The sequence below is a fragment of the Palaemon carinicauda genome, unplaced genomic scaffold (assembly GCF_036898095.1).
Source record: "Palaemon carinicauda isolate YSFRI2023 unplaced genomic scaffold, ASM3689809v2 scaffold428, whole genome shotgun sequence".
NCBI classification, from domain to species: Eukaryota; Metazoa; Arthropoda; class Malacostraca; order Decapoda; family Palaemonidae; genus Palaemon; species Palaemon carinicauda.
In genome coordinates, this window is record NW_027171682.1 from 59485 (window position 1) to 82077 (window position 22593).

The 22593-nt window shown below is 38.3% G+C and overlaps 1 protein-coding gene across 1 annotated transcript in view; it reads right to left on the reverse strand.

Annotated features, from left to right (window-relative positions):
• LOC137636888 (uncharacterized) overlaps positions 1–22593 on the reverse strand; it is a 102352-nt gene that overhangs the window by 18838 nt on the left and 60921 nt on the right. The window contains exons 35-46 of the mRNA XM_068369244.1: positions 20865–21065; positions 19980–20080; positions 18400–18555; positions 17292–17495; positions 16747–16869; positions 15255–15373; positions 14053–14218; positions 12186–12401; positions 7640–7847; positions 5720–5997; positions 4152–4343; positions 3323–3458 (exon numbers count right to left, since the gene is read on the reverse strand). Coding sequence (XP_068225345.1) covers positions 3323–3458; positions 4152–4343; positions 5720–5997; positions 7640–7847; positions 12186–12401; positions 14053–14218; positions 15255–15373; positions 16747–16869; positions 17292–17495; positions 18400–18555; positions 19980–20080; positions 20865–21065 — 2100 coding nt within the window. The remainder of the gene's footprint in view (positions 1–3322; positions 3459–4151; positions 4344–5719; positions 5998–7639; positions 7848–12185; positions 12402–14052; positions 14219–15254; positions 15374–16746; positions 16870–17291; positions 17496–18399; positions 18556–19979; positions 20081–20864; positions 21066–22593) is intronic.

The following is a 22593-nucleotide window of genomic DNA, read 5'->3' on the forward strand; positions in this document are numbered from 1 at the left end:
GTAGGCGAGGGCTCAGCCACTACATTCCCATAATCCCATAACCTTTTAACCTTTCTCTTGAATACTTTTTATGGGTTGTACGGTCGGCTAAGAAGCCTTCCACATCCTTGTTGATTTGGCGGGTGGTCAATTCTTTCTTGAGAAGCGCCGAGGTTAAAGGTTGTGATGAGGTCCTTTAGTATGGGTTGCAGCCCTGTATACTTTAGCACCTTTGAGTTGATTCAGCCTCCCAAGAGGAACGCTGCGCTCAGTAAGGAAGACGATCTTATTAAAGGCAGAGTAACGGTTCAAGTCGACTTCCTTACCAGGTACTTATTATTTCATTGTTATTGTGGATAACTGATTATATGAAATACGGGATACTTAGCTATCCTTTAGTCTTGTACACTGGTTTTTCACCCACCCCCCTGGGTGTGAATCAGCTACATGATTATCGGGTAAGTTTAATATTGAAAAATGTTATTTTTATTAGTAAAATAAATTTTTGAATATACTTACCCGATAATCATGATTTAATCGACCCTCCCTTCCTCCCCATAGAGAACCAGTGGACCGAGGAAAAATTGAGGAGGTGTCAACAAGAAGTACTATAGTACCTGGCCACAGGTGGCGCTGGTAAGTACACCCCCTTCTAGTATTGTGATAGCTGGCGTATCCCTCCATAGAATTCTGTCGGGCAACGGAGTTGACAGCTACATGATTATCGGGTAAGTATATTCAAAAATTTATTTTACTAATAAAAATAACATTTTATCGTCTCTGACTAAGCATTCGGAGGGATGGAGAAAATTTCTCTTTCCTAAGTTTGTAGTGGAGACCTAAAATCCATATGTAAATGATCCTAAGTTTGAATCTTCTTCATCTCCTCAAGGAAGCAATTGACAATCCACATACGTTTACTCAACTTTCAGACCACAACTACAGAACCTCTTCAACTCTGCTATGCTCAAAAAGATCTCTAAAAACACCGTCTCTTTCTGGCTTCACAAGACGGTAAATAGAACAGAAATCCAGGCAGCAAGTGAGCTGGAGGAGCCGACACAGGCTCGTGCTCACGAGGTCATGGGAGTTGGAGCGACATTAGCCTTTAGGAAGAACCTGTCGGTGGACCAAATTCTGAAGGCTGGTGTCTAGAGATACTAGATAATCCTCACAGTGCACTATTTACAGGAATGCACTCGCATGCGACTCGATAAGCGTACCTTGCTCTCGCACAGGACAGGAAGCATCTCATCTAAGATGGTTGTTATGATAGGAGTCTGGGATGATCGTAAGAATGTCCTTCCTTGGGTTGCACCAATCAAACTACCATGTTGCTGGATTGTTCCTTAATGCAGATAAGCTACTACACCGAGTAACTATTCTATTTTAGGTTAGGAAAAAAGTGTTTTCCTTGATCCTGACGAGGGGAAGGATCGATATTAACCCTTTTACCCCCAAAGGATGCACTGGTACGTTTCACAAAACCCACCCCTTTACCCCCATGGACATACTGGTACGTCCTTGCAAAAAAATGCTATAAAATTTTTTTTTTTTCATATTTTTGATAATTTTTTGAGAAAATTCAGGCATTTTCCAAGAGAATGAAACCAACCTGACCTTTCTATGACAAAAATTAAGGCTGTTAGAGCAATTTAAAAAAAATATACTGCAAAATGTGCTGGGAAAAAAAATAACCCCCTGGGGGTTAAGGGTTGGAAATTTCCAAAGAGCCTGGGGTAAAAGGGTTAATGTAAACCTGTAACTTTATTTTAGTTTTACACTGAAGACATCATATCCCTGAGGGATATAGGCTCCTCCATGGCTGTCTAATGAAAGAAATTTAGCATATCACCTGAAATTCCGGTCACAGGAAGTGGATTTGAGTCAACACTCTTACTCCTATGAAGGTTTGAGTGGTTTGGCATCCTGGGATCTTAAACCAGCCATTTTGGTTCAAGGGATTTCCTCCCACCTAAAGATAAGTCTCCGATTAAAGGACAAGGGTTTGTATAAAGGAAAAACTCCTAAATTTTTAAGGTACTTTGCATTTTTACAAACTATAGAAACCCGAGTCATTCAAGTTATACCTCCAGCCTCATCTACCCTACAAGCCCCAGCTGCAATTATACTTCTATTAAAGGAATCAGGTTTGAATATTTAGGAAAAATACAAGTTACTGTACTTTAAAAAAATCTGTGATATTTACTAAATAGATATAATGCTTTTTTAATACACTGTACCTTTGTATTATACCAAGCAAATTAATTTTCCAATTAGACAATGTTAACATTTGTTTATTGTATTATGGTCAAATGATAAGGATTAGGTAACTCCAGTATATTGAGTAAATCATGGAAATTTCTAATCAGTGATAGGTAATTCAAATATTTAAATTACTCTTTCTAATGTGGGCTGTAACTTTGGCAAATTAAACTGACTGTGAACAGTGTACCGATTGGACTCGTTTCTATGAACAGTGTACCTATTGGACTCATTACTATGAACAGTGTCCCTATCGGACTCATTACTATGAATAGTGTACTCTGTTATAACTGAACTTAAACTTGTCCAATAAATTGTTGCTACATTTAGCCTACTTTCACTTTACAAAGTTCATGTACAAAATATCTCCTAGACTTTTGCTTGACTCACTGAAACTTGCAAAGTTCAATTATTTGACTGTAGCATAAGTACATGGTACTTCTATTAGGTTTAGTGGGTTTTAATTTAGCTATTAAATTGGACATTTACTTTACAACCTTGGAGTCTCTGAACTCTTTGTGTCCCCCAGTGGAATAGTTACCGATTCTTAATTTTTCCAGTGAACTTTTTTCATATCTAGTAAGATCCAGACATCTTTTGGAGCTAATGCTTTCTTTTTACAATATTTTTTTCCAATTGAATCCTTACTTTACATACTCATTTTACGATTTCAAATGCACTCTTATAGCTCTCTGATCTCTTGTGGACTTTTATTTTGCTCAGTAGAATAAGACTGAGGCTTGAGCTCTTACTATATCCTGGGAACTTCATCTTGAGTGTTCTGTCACAATATCTTAAGGGATCTTACCTTATTTATTGTGTTACTGTAATTTGCGAAGGGCTTATGCTTTATATAGTGCACCCTTTTGCAATTTCTAGAGGACTGCTTTCAGAGGCCTTACCTCTAACCAGTATACTCCTTTACAATATATAGTGAACTTCTACAAAGTCCAATAAACTCATCCTTTTTCCAGAGAACTCTGTGCAAATTCAGTGAACAGTTGCACAGTCATTTTATGATGTCAATTGGACTTGTATTTCTTATGATAGATTCATAAAACATTCAATGGGCCCTTACTATGTCCAGTGGGAGGTCCGTGAAGGTACGCCTCGTCACTGTCGACATCGAAGTCCTCTTCGTCGTCGTCGTAATCCTCGTGCTCGTTGAGAGGTTTCTTGCAGATGTACGAGAGCAGCATCGCAGTTAGGTAGATCTATGATAAACAAGCAGTTAAAGAAATGGTATTCTAATCCTGTCACCAGCTCATAGATATACAACATTTATCTGTGGCTAAGCATTGCATACTGCTACAATTATGACATTTCTCTGTTATTTGTGTTGCTAATTACCTATGCTGTAGCTTGACTTTTGAGTAGTTTTACAGTATAGTAACACACCTCTTATTCAGAGCCATTTCACTCATGCTAATACAGATGAATTTCAGTTAGTTTCATTCAGGGTAGGTTCACGCAGGGCATATTTAACTACAACGGCTGCTCCTCGTTTGATGCTGTAGTTATTCACACGAAACATTTTGACCATGGCGGCCATCGAGCAGTAATGTATCTACTGTAATTATAAATTTATTTATGTTTTTTGTGGCATCCAGAATCAGATTGGGCATGGAAGAAATAGCTTGCTTTCGGCTGTTGAATTGCAGACTTGAATTGGCACAAACAGTGGCAAAGAGGGCATTGGTTACACCCAGTTTTACATGATAGACATACTGTTGGCGAGGGAAATCTCTCTACAGCGATGTACTGTATTATAAACTGCCACAATACGCTACGGTTACAGGTGAACTATTCCATTAACATTGAACAATTGAATGTGCGGTAGAAAACGTCCTGTGTGAACCACCCCTTAAGTGTAGGTGTTTAATCCAAAGCCGTCACCCGCAGCTTACCTTGATGGGCTGAGTCAGTAGAACTGAAGAAAAGATGGAAGAGATGAGAGCAGTCAGCCACTTGGTGGCTTTCTCATTGCCAAACTGGATGCCGTAAGCCCAGAGGAAGAACACGGCCACAAGTATGCTGATGGCGCAGAGGACCCACGCTATGATGACGCACCACCACGGGAGGGTCAGTTTCTTCTTCCTCTGTGCGAAATTTATTTAAAAGGATCTCGTTAAAAACGTGGCTGGAAAAATTATAGCAATTGCAGCGGTTAACATTCAACTGCAGAAATTAAACTAGTCAAGGATGATTCGTGTTGCAGTATGAAGATAAAACCTAAAATACATAAAACAAGCTTTAGTGAATTTTTAGTAAACTGGATACATTTGGGATTCCACTGCTGAACATAGTCCTGTGCTTTACTGGAATGATGATAGTGGTAATAATAATTCTAATAGTCGGGCCTTCTCCATCATGAGGCTCAATACTACACAGTACTTTAGAAGTTTTATTCCAGCTGTGACCAAGTTGTGGAATTATTTTCCTAATCGGGTAGTTGATTCAGTAGAACTTCCAAAGTTTAAACTTGCAGCAAATGTTTTTATGTTGAACAGGCTGTCATATATCCTTTTGAAGTTCATTCTTTATTTCCTTATTTCCTTTCTTCACCGGGCTATTTTTCCATGTTGGAGCCCTTGGGCTTATCTTATAGCATCTTGCTTTTCCAACTAGGATTGTAGCTTAGTTATTAATAATAGTAGTAGTAGTAATGAAATAGATTTAGTTAGCCTTATGCCCGCTTAGGTTTTTTCTCCTTTAGCATTTTCTACCAGCTAGACAGTTTATACAAAAAGTTTAAGCATTACATATACATTACTACACCAGCATACACTGTGATATCTTTGAGAATCTTCCCTAAAATTAGCTTTAAATTAGTCAATATTACTAAAGACAATTAATAAATGTGCTTTCATGCTCATTACTTTAGAACATTTACTCAATGTCGATTCATGTCTATGGTTTGGCCAGTTTTCATCGCCATGCTGGCTAGGCAGGATTTGTGACGGTTGGAGAATTTTGTCTGATCCCTCAAAGCAAAGCAACCTGGTATGGTTGGCCCTGACTAGTACAGCTTTGCTGATCATGGCGATACCCAAACCATTTCACCACGTTAAGGTTTCTCCACTCAGAATGGGTTAAAAATACATAATAACATTTGTTTGTAATTGAATTTAAAGAAATTAAGTATGGACACAGTAGCAAAGGTTATGTTAGATTAGGGAAGATTTTTACATATAGTGCCTAAGTACATCATGTTAAATAAATCTTGTACAACGTAGGTTAAATTAGGGTAAAACTTGAGTTCAATATTCTTTACCAATCTTTATAAGGCAGTGTTAACTTTAACTACACATAGTCTATCAATTCTAATCTAACCCATCTCTTCTTATTGGATCCTACTTAACCTCGTCTAAAGGAACAGTGAAACCCTGAATGGAAGTCACTAGTTTTTCTCAATGTAAATGTAGTAAAAAGTCTAATTAAAGTAAATATGTTGAAATAGACAATCTCGTCTTACCCTATACGGTACTTCTTGGCTATTTTCTTCTTTCCCACCAGATGAACTTGATGTTAAAAGCTGTTTATGGGAAGACTGGCTAATAACACTGGAGGGCTTCTCCTCCAGGCTTTTAGATTCTTTCAATTGTGGACCTGATTCGGATTTAGCGGCTGGAATAATCTTTGACTCGGCCTCCAAGTTTACTGGCTTTTGGGTCAAAGGGGTCTTTTGTTTATCCATGGGGGGTTTGTTGAACTGTCCTTTTTTTGTAGGTGTTGCCTGTGTTTCTTTCGTATCTGAAAAAATTAAGGTTCTTGTAAGTCAGTCTTGACTGATGAACAAGATTATCCGTAGTTTGTAGTACAGTAGTCTTTGTGATTGAGCCATTACCCATAGTTTGTAGTTCGTAATAGTATTCGTCACCGACCATCAGCTGTGAAATCTTGAACATTTCTATGCCTCATTATCATGTATCCTTCAAGAGATAAACTGTGAAATATGACAAAAATACTTAGGGTTCAAAACCACCAAAAAATATAGGTCATGAAACAGAGAGTGCTCCCATGAAAATTTCGAAAGTATTTCTTTTTTTAGATTTTTTCATCCTATGTGGTATGATTAAGATTACATTCAAGACTGAAGCAAAGCTCTTTTCAAACTTAAGTTTGGATATTATAAGAGAACAAAGTCAGTTTTAATATGCAAGTTGAAAGTTAAATGAAATTCATAAGAAGTTGAGGATGTCAACACTGGATTTTTTGTTCCCAGATCCTACGTGAATAATACTGATACTATTAGTAATAATAACAATAATTCATTGGTGACAGAGGAAGAATAATAATTTACTAGAAGGGTTATGAAAAAAAGAAATAGAAACGATCAAACTATATATCTATCCGTGCGCGGACAGAGTGTCGAAGGACAGAGCGTCGAAGAACAAAGTGTCGAATGGACAAAATGTCGAACAGACAAATTGTCGAACAGACTATGTGTCGAAATTATAAAAATGATAAATGATAAAAAGAGAGAATACAGTATCCATTTAACTAACAACCTAATTAACCTTGAACTATATAATAATGTTACATGGCTTGGAATCGTCCAGAGGGGAAGAAGAAAGCCATTGAATGAAATTGACTTGTGGTCAGTTCACGATAGAGTTGCAAAAGATTTGCCTTGGACCAATAACTCTGTTGAAGGGTGGCATAATGCTTTTCATAGAAGAGTGAAGATTTGCCACCCAACAGAGGACAAACTTTTACGAAAACTTCGTATGGAGCAGGCCAGCACTGAAATGATTCTAGGACAAATTCAACAAGGCCGTGGTGTAAAAAGAAAATACAAGAAATATGCTCTCCTTAACCTAAGACTAAAAAGTATTTTTGATACATATGATGTCAATGATGGGTTACAATATCTTCGAGCCATCGCTCACAATCTTTAAATAAATATTGCTACAATTTTTTTAATACATTAATACATTTGTATTTTCATATTTTATGTCTTCTCATAAATAAATTTTTATTGCTTGTATTGATGTATGATGTATATTTATGATCCTATATCCATTTTATTTTTTCAAAAGTGCTGAATGACCTTGTAATCCCAGTGCTTGGCGTAAGCCTTAATTGAATAATCAACTCAAAAAACATTTATAACTCCTTGTAACTCTCTATCTTCTGGATGACATTGAATTCCCATTGCTTGACGTAAGCCTAAAATCAATAATCCAATCCAATCTATCTCTCTCTCTTTTTAACTTTTGTCCATTCTACACTTTGTCCATTCTACACTTTGTCCTTCGATGCTCTGTCCTTCGACACTCTGCCTTTCGACACTCTGTCCTAATACCATATCTATCTCCTATCAGGTAAACTAATAATCAAAGTAAAGATTTGACATCTAACATTGAAGAAATTTCTTATCTAAATCACTCGCCTTCGCCTTGACTGAGGTTCTGCTTGATCAAGGCCTCTCTCAGACGCGAAGCCTTAGGCCTTCGAGGTCTTGCCTTCCTGAAGAAGAACACTATGATGAAGGAGGGCGGGAAGACTATGAGGTTGCTTATGAAGCCGACGCCCATGGCCTCAGGAGATACGCTGAAGAACCCCAAGTTCAGGCCTCCTGCTCCTGGGGTGTCTGGTACCTGTGGATGTAAGAGAATCAATTAAGTTAAAAGGTTTTTCTTGATTTTTATCGAAGGAAATTACATTGGGATGTTTGCCATTCTTTGTAGCCATGTTTCCATGAACCTTTTTGTGAGAGGTATTGCCTGAAGGATGCTGTGTTTTCAGCAAGTCTTTGGTGTAGGTATTGCCTGAAGGATACTGTGTTCTCAGCAAGTCTTTAGTGGAGGTATTGCCTCAAAGAGGCAACTTTCTGTGTTCTCAGCAAGTCTTTGGTGGAGGTATTGCCTGAAGGATACTGTGTTCTCAGCAAGTCTTTGGTGTAGGTATTACCTGTAGGCTACTGTGTTCTCAGCAAGTCCTTGGCATAGGTATTGCCTGAAAGAGGCAACTTTCCGTGTTCTCAGCAAGTCTTTGGTGTAGGCATTGCTTGAAAGAGGCAACTTTCTGTGTTCTACGTAAGACTTTGGAAACAAGGTTGATGGCCCCAGGCTTTTTATTTTACTGTAAAATATTGGTTCCTATTTACAGAGGGATGGAATGATTGCTGAAAGGGAACTATGCCCACAGTAAACTCAAGACTAGCTTTACTATACCATGGCACCCACTTTATAAAATGGATTTTTTTCCCCTGTGGGCTGTACATTGCTGTGGATCACAGCAAAGTTGGAAATGGAGCTTATTTTCCCTGTTGGGGCCCCTGGGCTTATAGCATCCTGCTTTTCCAACTAGTGTTGTAGCTTAGCAAGTAATGATAATAGCATCAATCTAACACAAAATCTGACACCGTAAAATTTTAGACTTTTTTCTGACCGCGTTTACTAGATTCGGACCCCAAAAATAGGGACATTTTTCAAGAAAATCTCATATATCTTCTATAATTTTAGCCGGAGAGCGATAAAATGCGATGACCACATATATACCCATAAAACGACTCTACGGTGCAATCTAACACAAAATCTGACACCGTAAAAGTTTAGACCTTTTTTCTGACCGCTTAATTAGTTCCAAGAAGCTGTTTGTATGTCAAATGTTTTGTAAGTCCAATTTTGTTAAGTTTTGGCCTGGGGTAGGCGTAACCTGAATTCCATGCCTATGATTTCCAGCTAAAATGTCAACAAATACTCAGGTTTCATATGAATAGCTAACCTTATTACAAATATTGTTTTACTTACCGTATTAAATGATATAATATTGTTTTATTAAAGTATTTCTTTATCTTTTCTTTGTTGTTTCCAGTGTGATTTGTATTTTTGGGCTCAAGCCATGACGTCTTGATGGAAGGTTCCTTTAGTAGCTTCCCTAGGGTATATATGACTTTTTGGGCTCAAGCCATGACGTCCTGATGGAAGGTTCCTTTAGTAGCTTCCCTAGGGTATATATGACTTTTTGGGCTCAAGCCATGACGTCCTGATGGAAGGTTCCTTTAGTAGCTTCCCTAGGGTATATATGACTTTTTGGGCTCAAGCCATGACGTCCTGATGGAAGGTTCCTTTAGTAGCTTCCCTAGGGTATATATGACTTTTTGGGCTCAAGCCATGACGTCCTGATGGAAGGTTCCTTTAGTAGCTTCCCTAGGGTATATATGACTTTTTGGGCTCAAGCCATGACGTCTTGATGGAAGGTTCCTTTAGTAGCTTCCCTAGGGTATATATGACTTTTTGGGCTCAAGCCATGACGTCTTGATGGAAGGTTCCTTTAGTAGCTTCCCTAGGGTATATATGACTTTTTGGGCTCAAGCCATGACGTCCTGATGGAAGGTTCCTTTAGTAGCTTCCCTAGGGTATATATGACTTTTTGGGCTCAAGCCATGACGTCCTGATGGAAGGTTCCTTTAGTAGCTTCCCTAGGGTATATATGACTTTTTGGGCTCAAGAAATGACGTCCTGATGGAAGGTTCCTTTAGTAGCTTCCCTAGGGTATATATGACTTTTTGGGCTCAAGCCATGACGTCTTGATGGAAGGTTCCTTTAGTAGCTTCCCTAGGGTATATATGACTTTTTGGGCTCAAGCCATGACGTCCTGATGGAAGGTTCCTTTAGTAGCTTCCCTAGGGTATATATGACTTTTTGGGCTCAAGCCATGACGTCCTGATGGAAGGTTCCTTTAGTAGCTTCCCAAGGGTATATATGACTACAGTGATATTCCCAGAGAATCAAACCAAAGGTTTCACAGAATTCTAACTTCTGGCGCGAGTACCCTTAAGATTAACTCTCAAGGGTATCGTATATAGTCATATATACTCTCAGGAATGGAAGGTTGTTAAAAGGAGAGGAGGCAAGGAAAAGGTGGGCGGAATATTTTGAAAGTTTGCTGAATGTTGAGGATGATAGGGAGGCAGATATAATTGCTGTTCCAGGTGTTGAGGTGCCAGTGATGGGAGATGAGAATGAGAGAGAGATTACAATAGAGGAAGTGAGGAGAGCACTAGATGAAACGAGAGTAGGAAAAGCATCTGGTATGGATGGTGTGAAAGCTGAGATGTTGAAGGAAGGGGGTGTGACTGTACTTGAATGGTTGGTGAGATTGTTTAATGTGTGTTTTGTGTTGTCAATGGTACCAGTAGATTGGGTCTGTGCATGTATTGTACCACTATATAAGGGTAAGGGAGATGTGCATGAGTGTTGTAATTCAAGAGGTATTAGTTTGTTGAGTGTAGTTGGAAAAGTGTATGGTAGAGTACTGATTAATAGGATCAAGGATAAAACAGAGAATGCAATCTTGGAAGTACAGGGTGGTTTTAGAAGAGGTAGGGGTTGTATGAATCAGATTTTTACAGTTAGGCAGATATGCGAGAAATATTTAGCAAAAGGTAAGGAGGTGTATGTTGCGTTTATGGATCTGGAGAAAGCATATGATAGAGTTGATAGGGAAGCAATGTGGAATGTGATGAGGTTATATGGAGTTGGTGGAAGGTTGTTGCAAGCAGTGAAAAGTTTCTACAAAGGTAGTAAAGCATGTGTTAGAATAGGAAATGAAGTGAGCGATTGGTTTCCGGTGAGAGTGGGGCTGAGACAGGGATGTGTGATGTCGCCGTGGTTGTTTAACTTGTATGTTGATGGAGTGGTGAGAGAGGTGAATGCTCGAGTGCTTGGACGAGGATTAAAACTGGTAGGCGAGAATGATCATGAATGGGAGGTAAATCAGTTGTTTGCGGATGATACTGTCCTGGTAGCAGACACAGAAGAGAAGCTTGACCGACTAGTGACAGAATTTGGAAGGGTGTGTGAGAGAAGGAAGTTGAGAGTTAATGTGGGTAAGAGTAAGGTTATTAGATGTACGAGAAGGGAAGGTGGTGCAAGGTTGAATGTCATGTTGAATGGAGAGTTACTTGAGGAGGTGGATCAGTTTAAGTACTTGGGGTCTGTTGTTGCAGCAAATGGTGGAGTGGAAGCAGATGTACGTCAGAGAGTCAATGAAGGTTGCAAAGTGTTGGGGGCAGTTAAGGGAGTAGTAAAAAATAGAGGGTTGGGCATGAATGTAAAGAGAGTTCTATATGAGAAAGTGATTGTACCAACTGTGATGTATGGATCGGAGTTGTGGGGAATGAAAGTGATGGAGAGACAGAAATTGAATGTGTTTGAGATGAAGTGTTTAAGGAGTATGGCTGGTGTATCTCGAGTAGATAGGGTTAGGAACGAAGTGGTGAGGGTGAGAACGGGTGTAAGAAATGAGTTAGCGGCTAGAGTGGATATGAATGTGTTGAGGTGGTTTGGCCATATTGAGAGAATGGAAAATGGCTGTCTGTTAAAGAAGGTGATGAATGCAAGAGTTGATGGGAGAAGTACAAGAGGAAGGCCAAGGTTTGGGTGGATGGATGGTGTGAAGAAAGCTCTGGGTGATAGGAGGATAGATGTGAGAGAGGCAAGAGAGCGTGCTAGAAATAGGAATGAATGGCGAGCGATTGTGACGCAGTTCCGGTAGGCCCTGCTGCTTCCTCCGGTGCCTTAGATGACCGCGGAGGTAGCAGCAGTAGGGGACTCAGCAGTATGAAGCTTCATCTGTGGTGGAAATGTGGGAGGTTGGGCTGTGGCACCCTAGCAGTACCAGCTGAACTCGGCTGAGTCCCTGGTTAGGCTGGAGGAACGTAGAGAGTAGAGGTCCCCTTTTTTGTTTTGTTTCTTGTTGATGTCGGCTACCCCCCAAAATTGGGGGAAGTGCCTTTGGTATATGTATGTATGTACTCTCGGGAAGCTTTTAAAGGAACCTTCCATCAGGACGTCATGGCCATCTTACCCAAAAACAGATTTTTCATAAGTTGAGGACCTGTCAAACATATAAAAGACCAATAAGAATAAGCTTAGTAATGTCTAAATAAACATCTTAAAACTAAACCATACAACCTTATATCTTCTTACCCTTTCGTAGAACATTGCGTTCACCAACATGGAAAGATAGAGGAGTGCCATGCAAGACGAGAGCCTCTGGACCCGAGTGAACCTCGACCGAGCGGGTCTCAGGACGACGCTGAACCACAGGTGGTCGTCGGAGAGGTTCTTTTCGACCGTCTTGCTGAAAACGTGGGCCCGATCGCGCTTCTGTTCGTCTCCGGCGACTGGGATCAGGCGGTCGATCTGGCAAGTAATTGATGTTTGTAATATTTTTTTGTCCTTGTGCGTACATATCTAACTTTAATTTTGATATATTTCAGTACTATACTGTCTTGTCGTCTGCCTCTACCTACAATATACGTATTTGTGTATATTATTGGTATTATTTGTGTTTATACAGTACATCTTTCTACATACAATACCTGTCTAACTGTAATTTTGATATATATCAGTACTGTATTATACTCTCTAGTCGTCTGCCTCTCTACCTATAAGTATTTGTGTATATTTGTTTGATTTGTTCGTATACAGTACATCTTTCTACATACCTGTCTTTAAAGTTACACTTAGGTTATCTACTTATCACTTAACCCTTTTACCCCCAGGCTATTTAGAAATTTCCAATCCTTAACCCCCAGGGGGTTATTTTTTTCCCAGCACATTTTGCAGTATATATTTTTAAATGGCTCTAACAGTCTTAATTTTTGTCATAGAGAGGTCAGGTTGGTCTCATTCTCTTGGAAAATGCCGGAATTTTCTCAAAAAATTATCAAAAATATTTTAATAAAATTTTTTATTGCATTTTTTTGCAAGGACGTATCTGTACGTCCATGGGGGTAAAGGGGTGGCTTTTGTGAAACGTACCAGTACGTCCTTTGGGGGTAAAAAGGTTAACTCTTTACATCTACCTATCCATATAATTTCTTAATGTAGGATCCCTTTTGACATATCTGTCTATCTACTGTATCTATCTCTCGTGTAGTGTTCCTCATCTCGTTTCAATAGAATTTTTTAAGCTAATACAATAACAACTTTAAAAATCACTACTGTACTCTGTTACGTATCTGTTTCAGACTGTTTTTCAAAAGTGCTTGATCAAATAGGTTTTATTTTTAGAAAAAGAGCATAGTTATTGCATACTGTGCTATATAATTTTCAAAACGAGTGAAGTATTAAGACAGCTATTTTAAACTAGTCGTTGATCATTTAGAATTTTTTTTCAAGACTAACTGTCATGTGAAATTACATTTTATATTTTTAAAACTAACTTCTATTAATATGACAAATTTTGTAACCTGTTGTAAGACAGTATTATTTATGATCATTACTTTGTTATAAATCGGCTTTTAAAACAAAATTCAAACTCGGATATTATAACGTACAGCATCATTTTATACAACACTTGCAGAAAATGTTTCAGTTTTGAAGTGATTGATGTAAGTTAATTTTCATAGTTTATATATGATAGATCTATTTTAATGTTTTTACGGATCTTGAAATATATATTTTTATTCATTACTTTTCATATAGTTTATTTCCTAATTTACTTAACCTACTGGGTTCATTTCCCTATTGGAGCCCTAGGGCTTTTAGCATCCTGCTTTTCCAAATAGTAATAATAGCCAGTAATAATGATAATAGTAATGATAATGATAATAACACTTAGTTGGTTCACTGTAGGCATCACCAATGGGTCTCTGCACTCCCTTCGTGCCCGAGCTGCAACTACTTTCAACTCTGTTCCCAATTTCTTTCTTTTTGATCAAACCACCAGTGAAAATCGTGGTATTCTTTATATTGATATAACTACACTACACATTTGTTCACACTAAAAATCATTACGTATGACACACTAGTGTTTCCACATCCACAAATCAGCGTAGGATTCACTAACCAATCCGTCGCCTTCTTCAACAGCCAGCCACGTGTTGCAGATGAACTGGAACTCCTCGCCGCTCTGCAGGTCCCTGACCACCATGTAAGCGAAGTACCAGGAGGCTGTCTTGCCCTTGCCGCTGTTGTCGTGCCAAATCCTAAGGTATTGCAGCGGACCTAGGGGCCTTTGGGAAGAAGAAGAAGACGCAATGTTGTCGTCAACACGATTGGACCAATGCCTTCAAGATCGATGCTTTTTATGAGAGGATTGACTTGGTGAGTACATACTGCAGGGACATTTACGTATTTCTTCGTAATTTGTACTTTTATTCCAATATTGAAATGAGACTGGTCCACAGGTAGGCAAAGGCAATCGTAAACATGCTGCTAATTGCTAAGAATAAATGAATATATGACCATTCATTGCTCTTTTTTTAATTTAGATTATTATTGCCATTGATAATATGATTTAATCAGACCACTCAAATATGTTTTAATTCCTGACTACCATTTTGACTAAAAAAATGTTCCTGAAATGATCAGAAATCTGTTAACAGACAAAATTGAGTAGTTAGATTTGTCAAAGAGAAGGGATGAAAATGAAAGATAGAAGGTTATTGAAGATAAGGTTAAGTTGAGGTAGTTATAGTTGATTGGGAAAGGTAAGGTACAGTTAGGTTGGGGAAATAATGAACGGGTTTCGATTGCCTATGTTTGGCAAGAAAAGATTTTGGGGAAACAATGTTAGGTAAGGTAAGGTTTGTTAAGCTTGAATAAAGGGTTGTTGTGGCTTGATTGGTAACGTCTCTGCCTGGTGTTTGCCAGTCGGGGGTTCAAGTCCCACTCAGTCTCGTTAGTGCCATTAGTGTCTGCAACCTTACTATCCATGTGAGCTAAGGTTGGGGGTTTGGGGGAGTCTATAGGTCTATCTGCTGAGTCATCAGTAGTCATTGCTTAGCCATCTCGGTCCTAGCTTGGGTGGAGATGGGGCTTGGGCGCTGATCATATGTATATATGGTCAATCTCTAGGGCATTGTCCTGCTTAATAGGGCAATGTCACTGTCCCTTGCCTCTGCCATTCATGAGGTACGGTATGATGAGGCTAAGTTCGTATTCCCAAGTATTTAACAGCTTCTGTGTATGTAAAGCAATGTATCCTCAAGTTTATCATCAGTTAGATTAATCCAGTTGCATATCGTCTATGGCTCGTTCAACTCTTACCTGTCGTTAGCCAGAATGAAATGGTCCGAAGCTCCTCGGGTGAGCAGAGGACGTTTGGTGTCTTCGTTCAAGGTTCGGACATCTGTCTCGTTCCAGTCGCCAACCAATAAGAACTGGACCTGTAAGATGTGAAAACTATATGAAACTAGTTTTATACAGATTAATAAAGAATTAATGATGTTCGTTAAGTAATAGAAAGCTTGGTTGTTGGGTAAAAAATGTTTGATACCTTTGTAAGGAAAAAATTTATTTGAGTATTAAGACTTATTTGATCAACAAAGTATTACTTACCAACTCAGATTGATCTTAGAAAATGCAAGAAGTAAATCTTTTAAGGTTGATCAAACTTGCATTTACTGTAATCCATCCACTCTAAACATACGACTATACCGTTTATAAGAATGCCTGTCAAATAAGCTACGGTACTTACCTTTTAAGTTGATAATTTACCCACTTTACTGTCTTACTTGGTCCTGATAGAAAGTTTAACAGCTCACTAAAACCACTCATTCATAATTGAAGAGATGAAGTCTAAAGAGCAGGTTTCTGGAACTTTTTGATAAATTGCTGCTAAAGTTTGCATTAAATGTTCAATATGTATATTGATGAGAACTAAAATGCATAAGCCTTGAGGAACATTTAACACTAATTCAACCATATTACTGAGAACATCAAAAGAACTATCATAAAAATTTTGAAATTTTAAGAATTAATTAGCAAGTAGACTGATTTGGATAACTAAAACAGATTACTCATACCCATTGAAAGTATTTTAAGAAATTTTTTTAACGGCAAAGTGAAGTTTAACTGATAATTCTAACGTGTTATCTATGACTTGTCCTTCAGTCACGAGTTAATTCAAGCTGGAGTTGATTTGGTCCCTCGGTCAACAAAGTTAATTCAAGCTGGAGTTGATTTGGTCCCTCGGTCAACAAAGGTAATTCAAGCTGGAGTTGATTTGGTCCCTCGGTCAACAAAGGTAATTCAAGCTGGAGTTGATTTGGTCCCTCGGTCAACAAAGGTAATTCAAGCTGGAGTTGATTTGGTCCCTCGGTCAACAAAGGTAATTCAAGCTGGATTTGATTTGGTCCCTCAGTCAACAAAGTTAATTCAAGCTGGATTTGGTTGGTATGGAATTGTATATCCACACGAATATGCTAGACACTGTAGACACTGTGGATTTTCATTCACTTATATATGAACTAAGTTTGAAGTCTCTGTGGCAATGATGGCCAAACTTATGGCTGATCACGTGAATTGGACATTTTGCTTGACTGTGACCTTGATCTTTGACCTGGACCTTCCAAAATTTATAAATTTTCAGCTTTATACATAGGTCAATCCTTGAAAGCTTTCTTACTCTACGATTAAGATTGTAGCCAGGAAGGTGATCACCAACAAATACACACTCAAACAAGGGATAAAACATAACATCCTTCCAACTTCGTTGGCAGGAGTAATAACAATCACCACACTAGCTAAGAGAACTTACCTTAGATTTAGTACCTGCTCCAGGGAAGTGCCCAGTGTGCACCATTACATCGTAAAGGTATTGGTCTTCCGGGTCATTATCGGGTAGTGGCGTAGCCCCCACCTTCTCTACGTCTCTTTTGTCCTGAAATGGAAAACAAAGGTCAACATCAAACCTTACAATTTTAAGGATGATATTTACGAAGGCCTGGGATCTTAATGATGCCATATATAGTATATGGGTATTTATTAGGAACTATATATCACCAAATACAAAACAGGCCTCGATATTAAAGATAGAATACCTTTACTATACACTATTATTGAAGTGGTTGAAAATTCACTTGTGTAACAATATCGGTATCAGCTTACTATCCTTTAATCTTGAATGAGAAAGATACGCTCAAGGTAATCTAGGTAAAGCTAGTTCAATAGTATTTATGCTCATCAAAGGAATTGCTACATTTTCTAAATCCTTCAATACTGTATTGAGCAAATCTATTAAATCGTAGAATAATCTTTGCCATTAAATGTGCTTGATAAAAGCAGTAGGCTTTGATATCTCACCATTATTCTGGCATAAACCAGACCAATCAAGTACAGAGCCAAAGAGATGATCAGAACTAGGTAGATCGTAAGGTTGTCTGCGAATCCCGCGTTGGCAAAAACGTAAGAAAAGTCTATGGTGTTCGGAGTCACAAAGAAGCCCGACCCAAAGGACGTCAGATGATTGCAGGAGCAGATTGTCACTGTTGCGGTGGCTCCGATGACCTAGGACAATTGGGAGAGGAGAATGAGTTGTGAGTGAAGAAGTACATAACCTAGGACAGTGTGGGAGAGGAGAATGAGTTGCGAGTGAAGAAGTACAGAGTTTAAAGGTTTAAAGGTTACTCATGAATGGCAGAGGCAAGGGACAGTGACATTGCTCTGTCAAGCAAGATAGTTCCCTAGAGACTGCACATATTACATACGATCAGTGCCCAAGCCCCCTCTCCACCCAAGCTAGGACCATGGAGGGCCAGACAATAGCTGCTGAGGACTCAGCAGATAGACCTATAAGGCTCCCCAAAACCACCCAGGCCTAGCTCACAAGGATGGTGAGGTTGCGCCGACCATAAGAACTAACGAGATTGAGCGGGACTCGGAGGCCGGACTGGCGATCACCAGGCAAGGACGTTACGAACAGTAATCAGCATAAAGTACTATATGTTAAGTGCACCGAATCCTTTTAACTCTCTTAAGAGACTAGGCTTAAGAAAGTAATTAAACACCTAAGAGAGATGAGACCAAATGGAGGGAATGAAAATGGAAAGGCGAGAATTATTGCAATTATAGTTAATGATTACAACTGGGTGAAAATCATTGTGCTGGGAAAATTCACTCATTTTACCTTGACTTTAATAGAGGCTTCCTCTACAATAAGGGCTCATCATATTTTGCTAAAAGAGAATTCAAATACGGGAAATCGTGTTTGGAAATTGACAATATTCAAACACTGATAACTCTCTAATTGTTCAATATATCATAAATCTGTTTCTGCATTTTAAAGCTCATTTTATCTACTTTTTAGCCTATAGAATGTCGTTCACATAATTATAATCCTAACCCCATATATTTGCGACTGAATGATAAACCCTACACGAACTTAATTTGTGGAAATGAAAGTAAATCTTACCTTACACCCGTCACTACTCCAAGTCAGGAGATCATTGTTGAAAAAGAGACAAGATGAAACGAAGGTGCTCAAGGAGTAGTTGGTGTCGAATTGGGTGTCAAAACTCAGGAGAACGGTGTTGTTGGGAGGGTCTTCAAAACATGGATGCTCGAGAATCTGTCATTTAGAGGAAAAAGAAATGGGATTTAGGCATTTTACAACTCTGTTTTGTTTATACATTTGCTAGCTGGACCTTATATTCACTTTAACATCTTTAGAATTCATTTCAGGGTTCGTTTTTCACGTTCTGTGCAATGTGTCAACAGGAACTTCACCATTTTTCAATCATTTCGTGAACGTCAATTTGTTTTTAGGTTTCCCAACGTGTTTCCCCAAAAATATTCTTGGAGCCTTTCCTGTCTCTTATTGATTTGTTGACATCCTTTGAACACTAACTTACAAAACATATGGGAATCTACGCTTGTTCAATATGAACCTATGTAGTTTTAATGATAATCATAATAATTACCTTAATGAGAATATAAAATGGATGAAAAAGCTGTTCTAGTATGAACAGTTGGTAGTAATGCATTTGTTTTTCTACAAGTACAGTATATTATTGCAAGAGCTAATATATGTTACCTGTGGAATTACTATTAAAAGATGACCCATAGTACTGATAATAGAAATAATTATAACCTCGTGGCTCAGTGGTTATCAAAATTCACCGCAACGAAAGAGACAAGATCATTTGGACGCGTAAAAGGGCGATTATTTCTACGAACCTCCCCTAATGTTCACATTGCTTCTCTCTCGAAGCTGGTCATATGTTGACGTCAACTCTAAAACTAAAAATTTCCTGTTTTCTTTCCTTGTAATACCTCCGCCACTCTAGTGAAGTATTGAGATTATATGGCGATGTATGGCAATACTACTGTGTGAGTAAGCGACTGCTTCTCTGTTTCTACGTGTCTCATAGTCATGTTAAGAATCTAAAGTTCTATACACGCTCCAGATTGTGATTTTGTGTTTTTTAGGAAGTTCTATATAAACTCATCATTAATTATCATTATAAAGTATAAGGAGATGTCTTCTTGTTGCATAATTATGTCTTCTTGTGAAGGTTGTTCAAGGGATTTATATTTATGCGATGATGATCCTTATTCTCCTTGTGTCCAGGGACAAAAGTGCGAGTTGGAAAACCGTTGTGTGGAATACAGTTCCCTGACAGTTCCTCTTACAATTGAATACGTTCAGTTACTGACTGCCCACGTCGAAGATTTCCATCGTATAAGAAAATTGTCATATGGTTCAGGGAAAATCCAGAGATGAGTGAATGATTTAAAGTTTCCTGGTATCCTGACATTGAAGAACTCCAGAGAAAACAAGGTTAATTGATAACTAGGGAAGTAAGGCCAGGCGGCCATTAGCAAATTTGGAGTTGACAAAAGTGAATTTCATAAACTTACTGATTTTACCAACAGATTCTAATAGAAATAACTATTAAGATTCCAATTTGGTTAACAGAATGACTTGATCCAGTTTGCTGAGCTGTGAATTAGTTGAAATATCCTGTGAGAAATAAATCCTCCCAAACATACCTCGGGAACAGTGTAGTTGTAACGACCAAATCCAATGGAATACATTCCTGTCACCTTCCCGATAACATCGGAGTCCAGGAATAGCTCGTAGAATCCAGTATCTGTTGGAGAGGGATGAAGATCTTTAGTCCTTCTTCTGTAATACTGTAGAATTGTATACAGTATATGTATTGTACTGTATATGTTGTAATCTCATAAATATTATAGGATGCTCAAGATGTTATACAGTAATGGTAATGATATATCTACCATTACTTGCACTTGATAAAGCAATGTAAACATTAAAGTATACAGTACTGTATAGACATATACAGTATATACTGTATACAGTTGCTTATTAACTTTTGTAATATGTGGAAGATGGATTTTGAAATTAGTGGCACTTTATATTGTTCCCTTGAGGTTTGAGAAATTTTTTATACTCGACATAATTATAATAATGAACAATTTGAAATGCATAATTATGATAATATATTGAGAAAGAAATATAAATTATCGGAGATCAATTTAAGCATTACAGTATATAGTTTGAAGATGAAGTTATAATTATTATTAACCCTTTTACCCCCAGGCTATTTGGAATTTTCTAACCCGTAACCCCCAGGGGTTATTTTTTTTTCTAGCACATTTTGCAGTATATATATTTTTAAATTGCTCTAACAGCCTTAATTTTCGTCATAGAGAGGTCAGGTTGGTCTCATTCTCTTGGAAAATGCCTGAAGTTTCTCAAAAAATTATCAAAAATATGCAAAAAAAATTGTAAATAGCAGTTATTTGCAAGGACGTACTGGTACGTCCATGGGGGTAAAGGGATGTGTTTTGTGAAACGTACCAGTACGTCCTTTGGGGGTAAAAGGGTTAATATTATTTTCATTCCACACCCACCATTATGGTATGGAAGACTCGTGAGGTACATGACGTCGTCCATGTACTCCGGCGTCCCGTTCAGTCTGGATGACGACCAGGTGACGATCCAGTCGTCTATGTCAGAGTCGTTCTCCGGCCTCATGAAGACGCTCACCCCTACCCGGGGGGCCGGCACGTATATGTTATGGACGCTCAGGCCGAGTCCGGATACGTTTGGGTCTGAAAGTACGAGGAAATAGTCAGGTTGGATAGAAGGGAAAGGACAAGTTAAAGGTCTGGAAATAAAAAAGGAATTATATGGTGTAAAAAATATTGAAAATAAAAGGGGAAATGATGATATGTATGAAAAAGAGGGGGAAATGATGTTTAAAAAATGTAAAAATATCTGAAAATGAAAGGGGAAATGATGATGTCATGTATGAAAAAGATGGGAAGTAATGTTTGAAAGAGGTTTTTTCAATATTAAACTTACCCGATAATCATGTAGCTGTCAACTCCGTTGCCCGACAGAATTCTATGGAGGGATACGCCAGCTATCACAATACTAGAAGGGGGTGTATTTACCAGCGCCACCTGTGGCCAGGTACTCAAGTACTTCTTGTTGACACCTCCTCAATTATTCCTCTGTCGTGCTTCCGGCAAGACGTTCTGGGATACGCTTATGTTCTTGGAGTATTTTCACGACTTTGGTGAAGTATTTCTCTTTGATTTCGGCTGTCGCTTTACTGGAAACTTCTATATTAGCTTAGTTAGCTTTTGGAATTAATTTGATTAATTATGGTGACGAGAGAGTATGAACTCTCGTTCACCTTTCAATGGCCGACCCTTCCCTTAGACGGAAGTGTTGGTGTCTAAGAGAGTATAGACTCTCTTTCTTAATTTTGCTTAACAAAAGTTATAGATTTATTTTATATCTCTCCGCCTCTTATAGGCCTCTTCGATTAACTTCCTTTTATTATAAACTCATTAAAATTAATTTTTATATTTGTTTATATTCGACCTTCCTAATAGTAGGCGGTCTTTTACCGAAGTTAATAAACTTTGAGCCCGTCATTTCGGTTTTACCTGTTAACATATTATGCTATTTCCGCCACAGAGTTTGAAAGATTTTCTTTGACAGTCTCGTACTGTTTTCAAAGTTGAACTAACGTTTTGTTTTGTCTCTGCAGTTGTTGACGTTCAGAACGTTCAACTTGCACTCTATCGTTACGATAGAGAAAGAATGTTCACGGTTTCACGTTGCAGTAAGAGTAACCGTGTCTAGCGTTTTGTTCATTCTTTCTTAACTTAATGGTTTTGATCCTAATAAAGGAAATTTTCAGTTTTTTCCTTTAACAATAATATGTTTTAACGATATATATGATTGGGCTCTTCTCTCAGGTTCTAAGTCAAGAGAGAGAGAGAGAGAGAGAGAGAGAGATAGAGACGGAGGGAGAAAGAGGATAAACGTTTCATTCAAGCCTGCCAGGCGTACGAGTAACGTCGTTATCGTTTTTGCTCTTCTCCCTAGTCTCTTTAGGGGAAGAAACTAAACGTTTCTAGAGTGATCTAGTGTTTAGTCTCTTTCCAACCACTGAATTATCTTTCATTAGATTTTTCTGTTACATTGTAATTCTGTTTTCGCAATTACTAACTTTGAGAAAGGATAGAATTGCGTATTTCAGGTACAAACCACTTAAAGTTTCGAGTTCAGTGAAATAAGTGCAAACAGAAATCAAAGTGATAAGTGATTAGTGCGTGAGGGTAC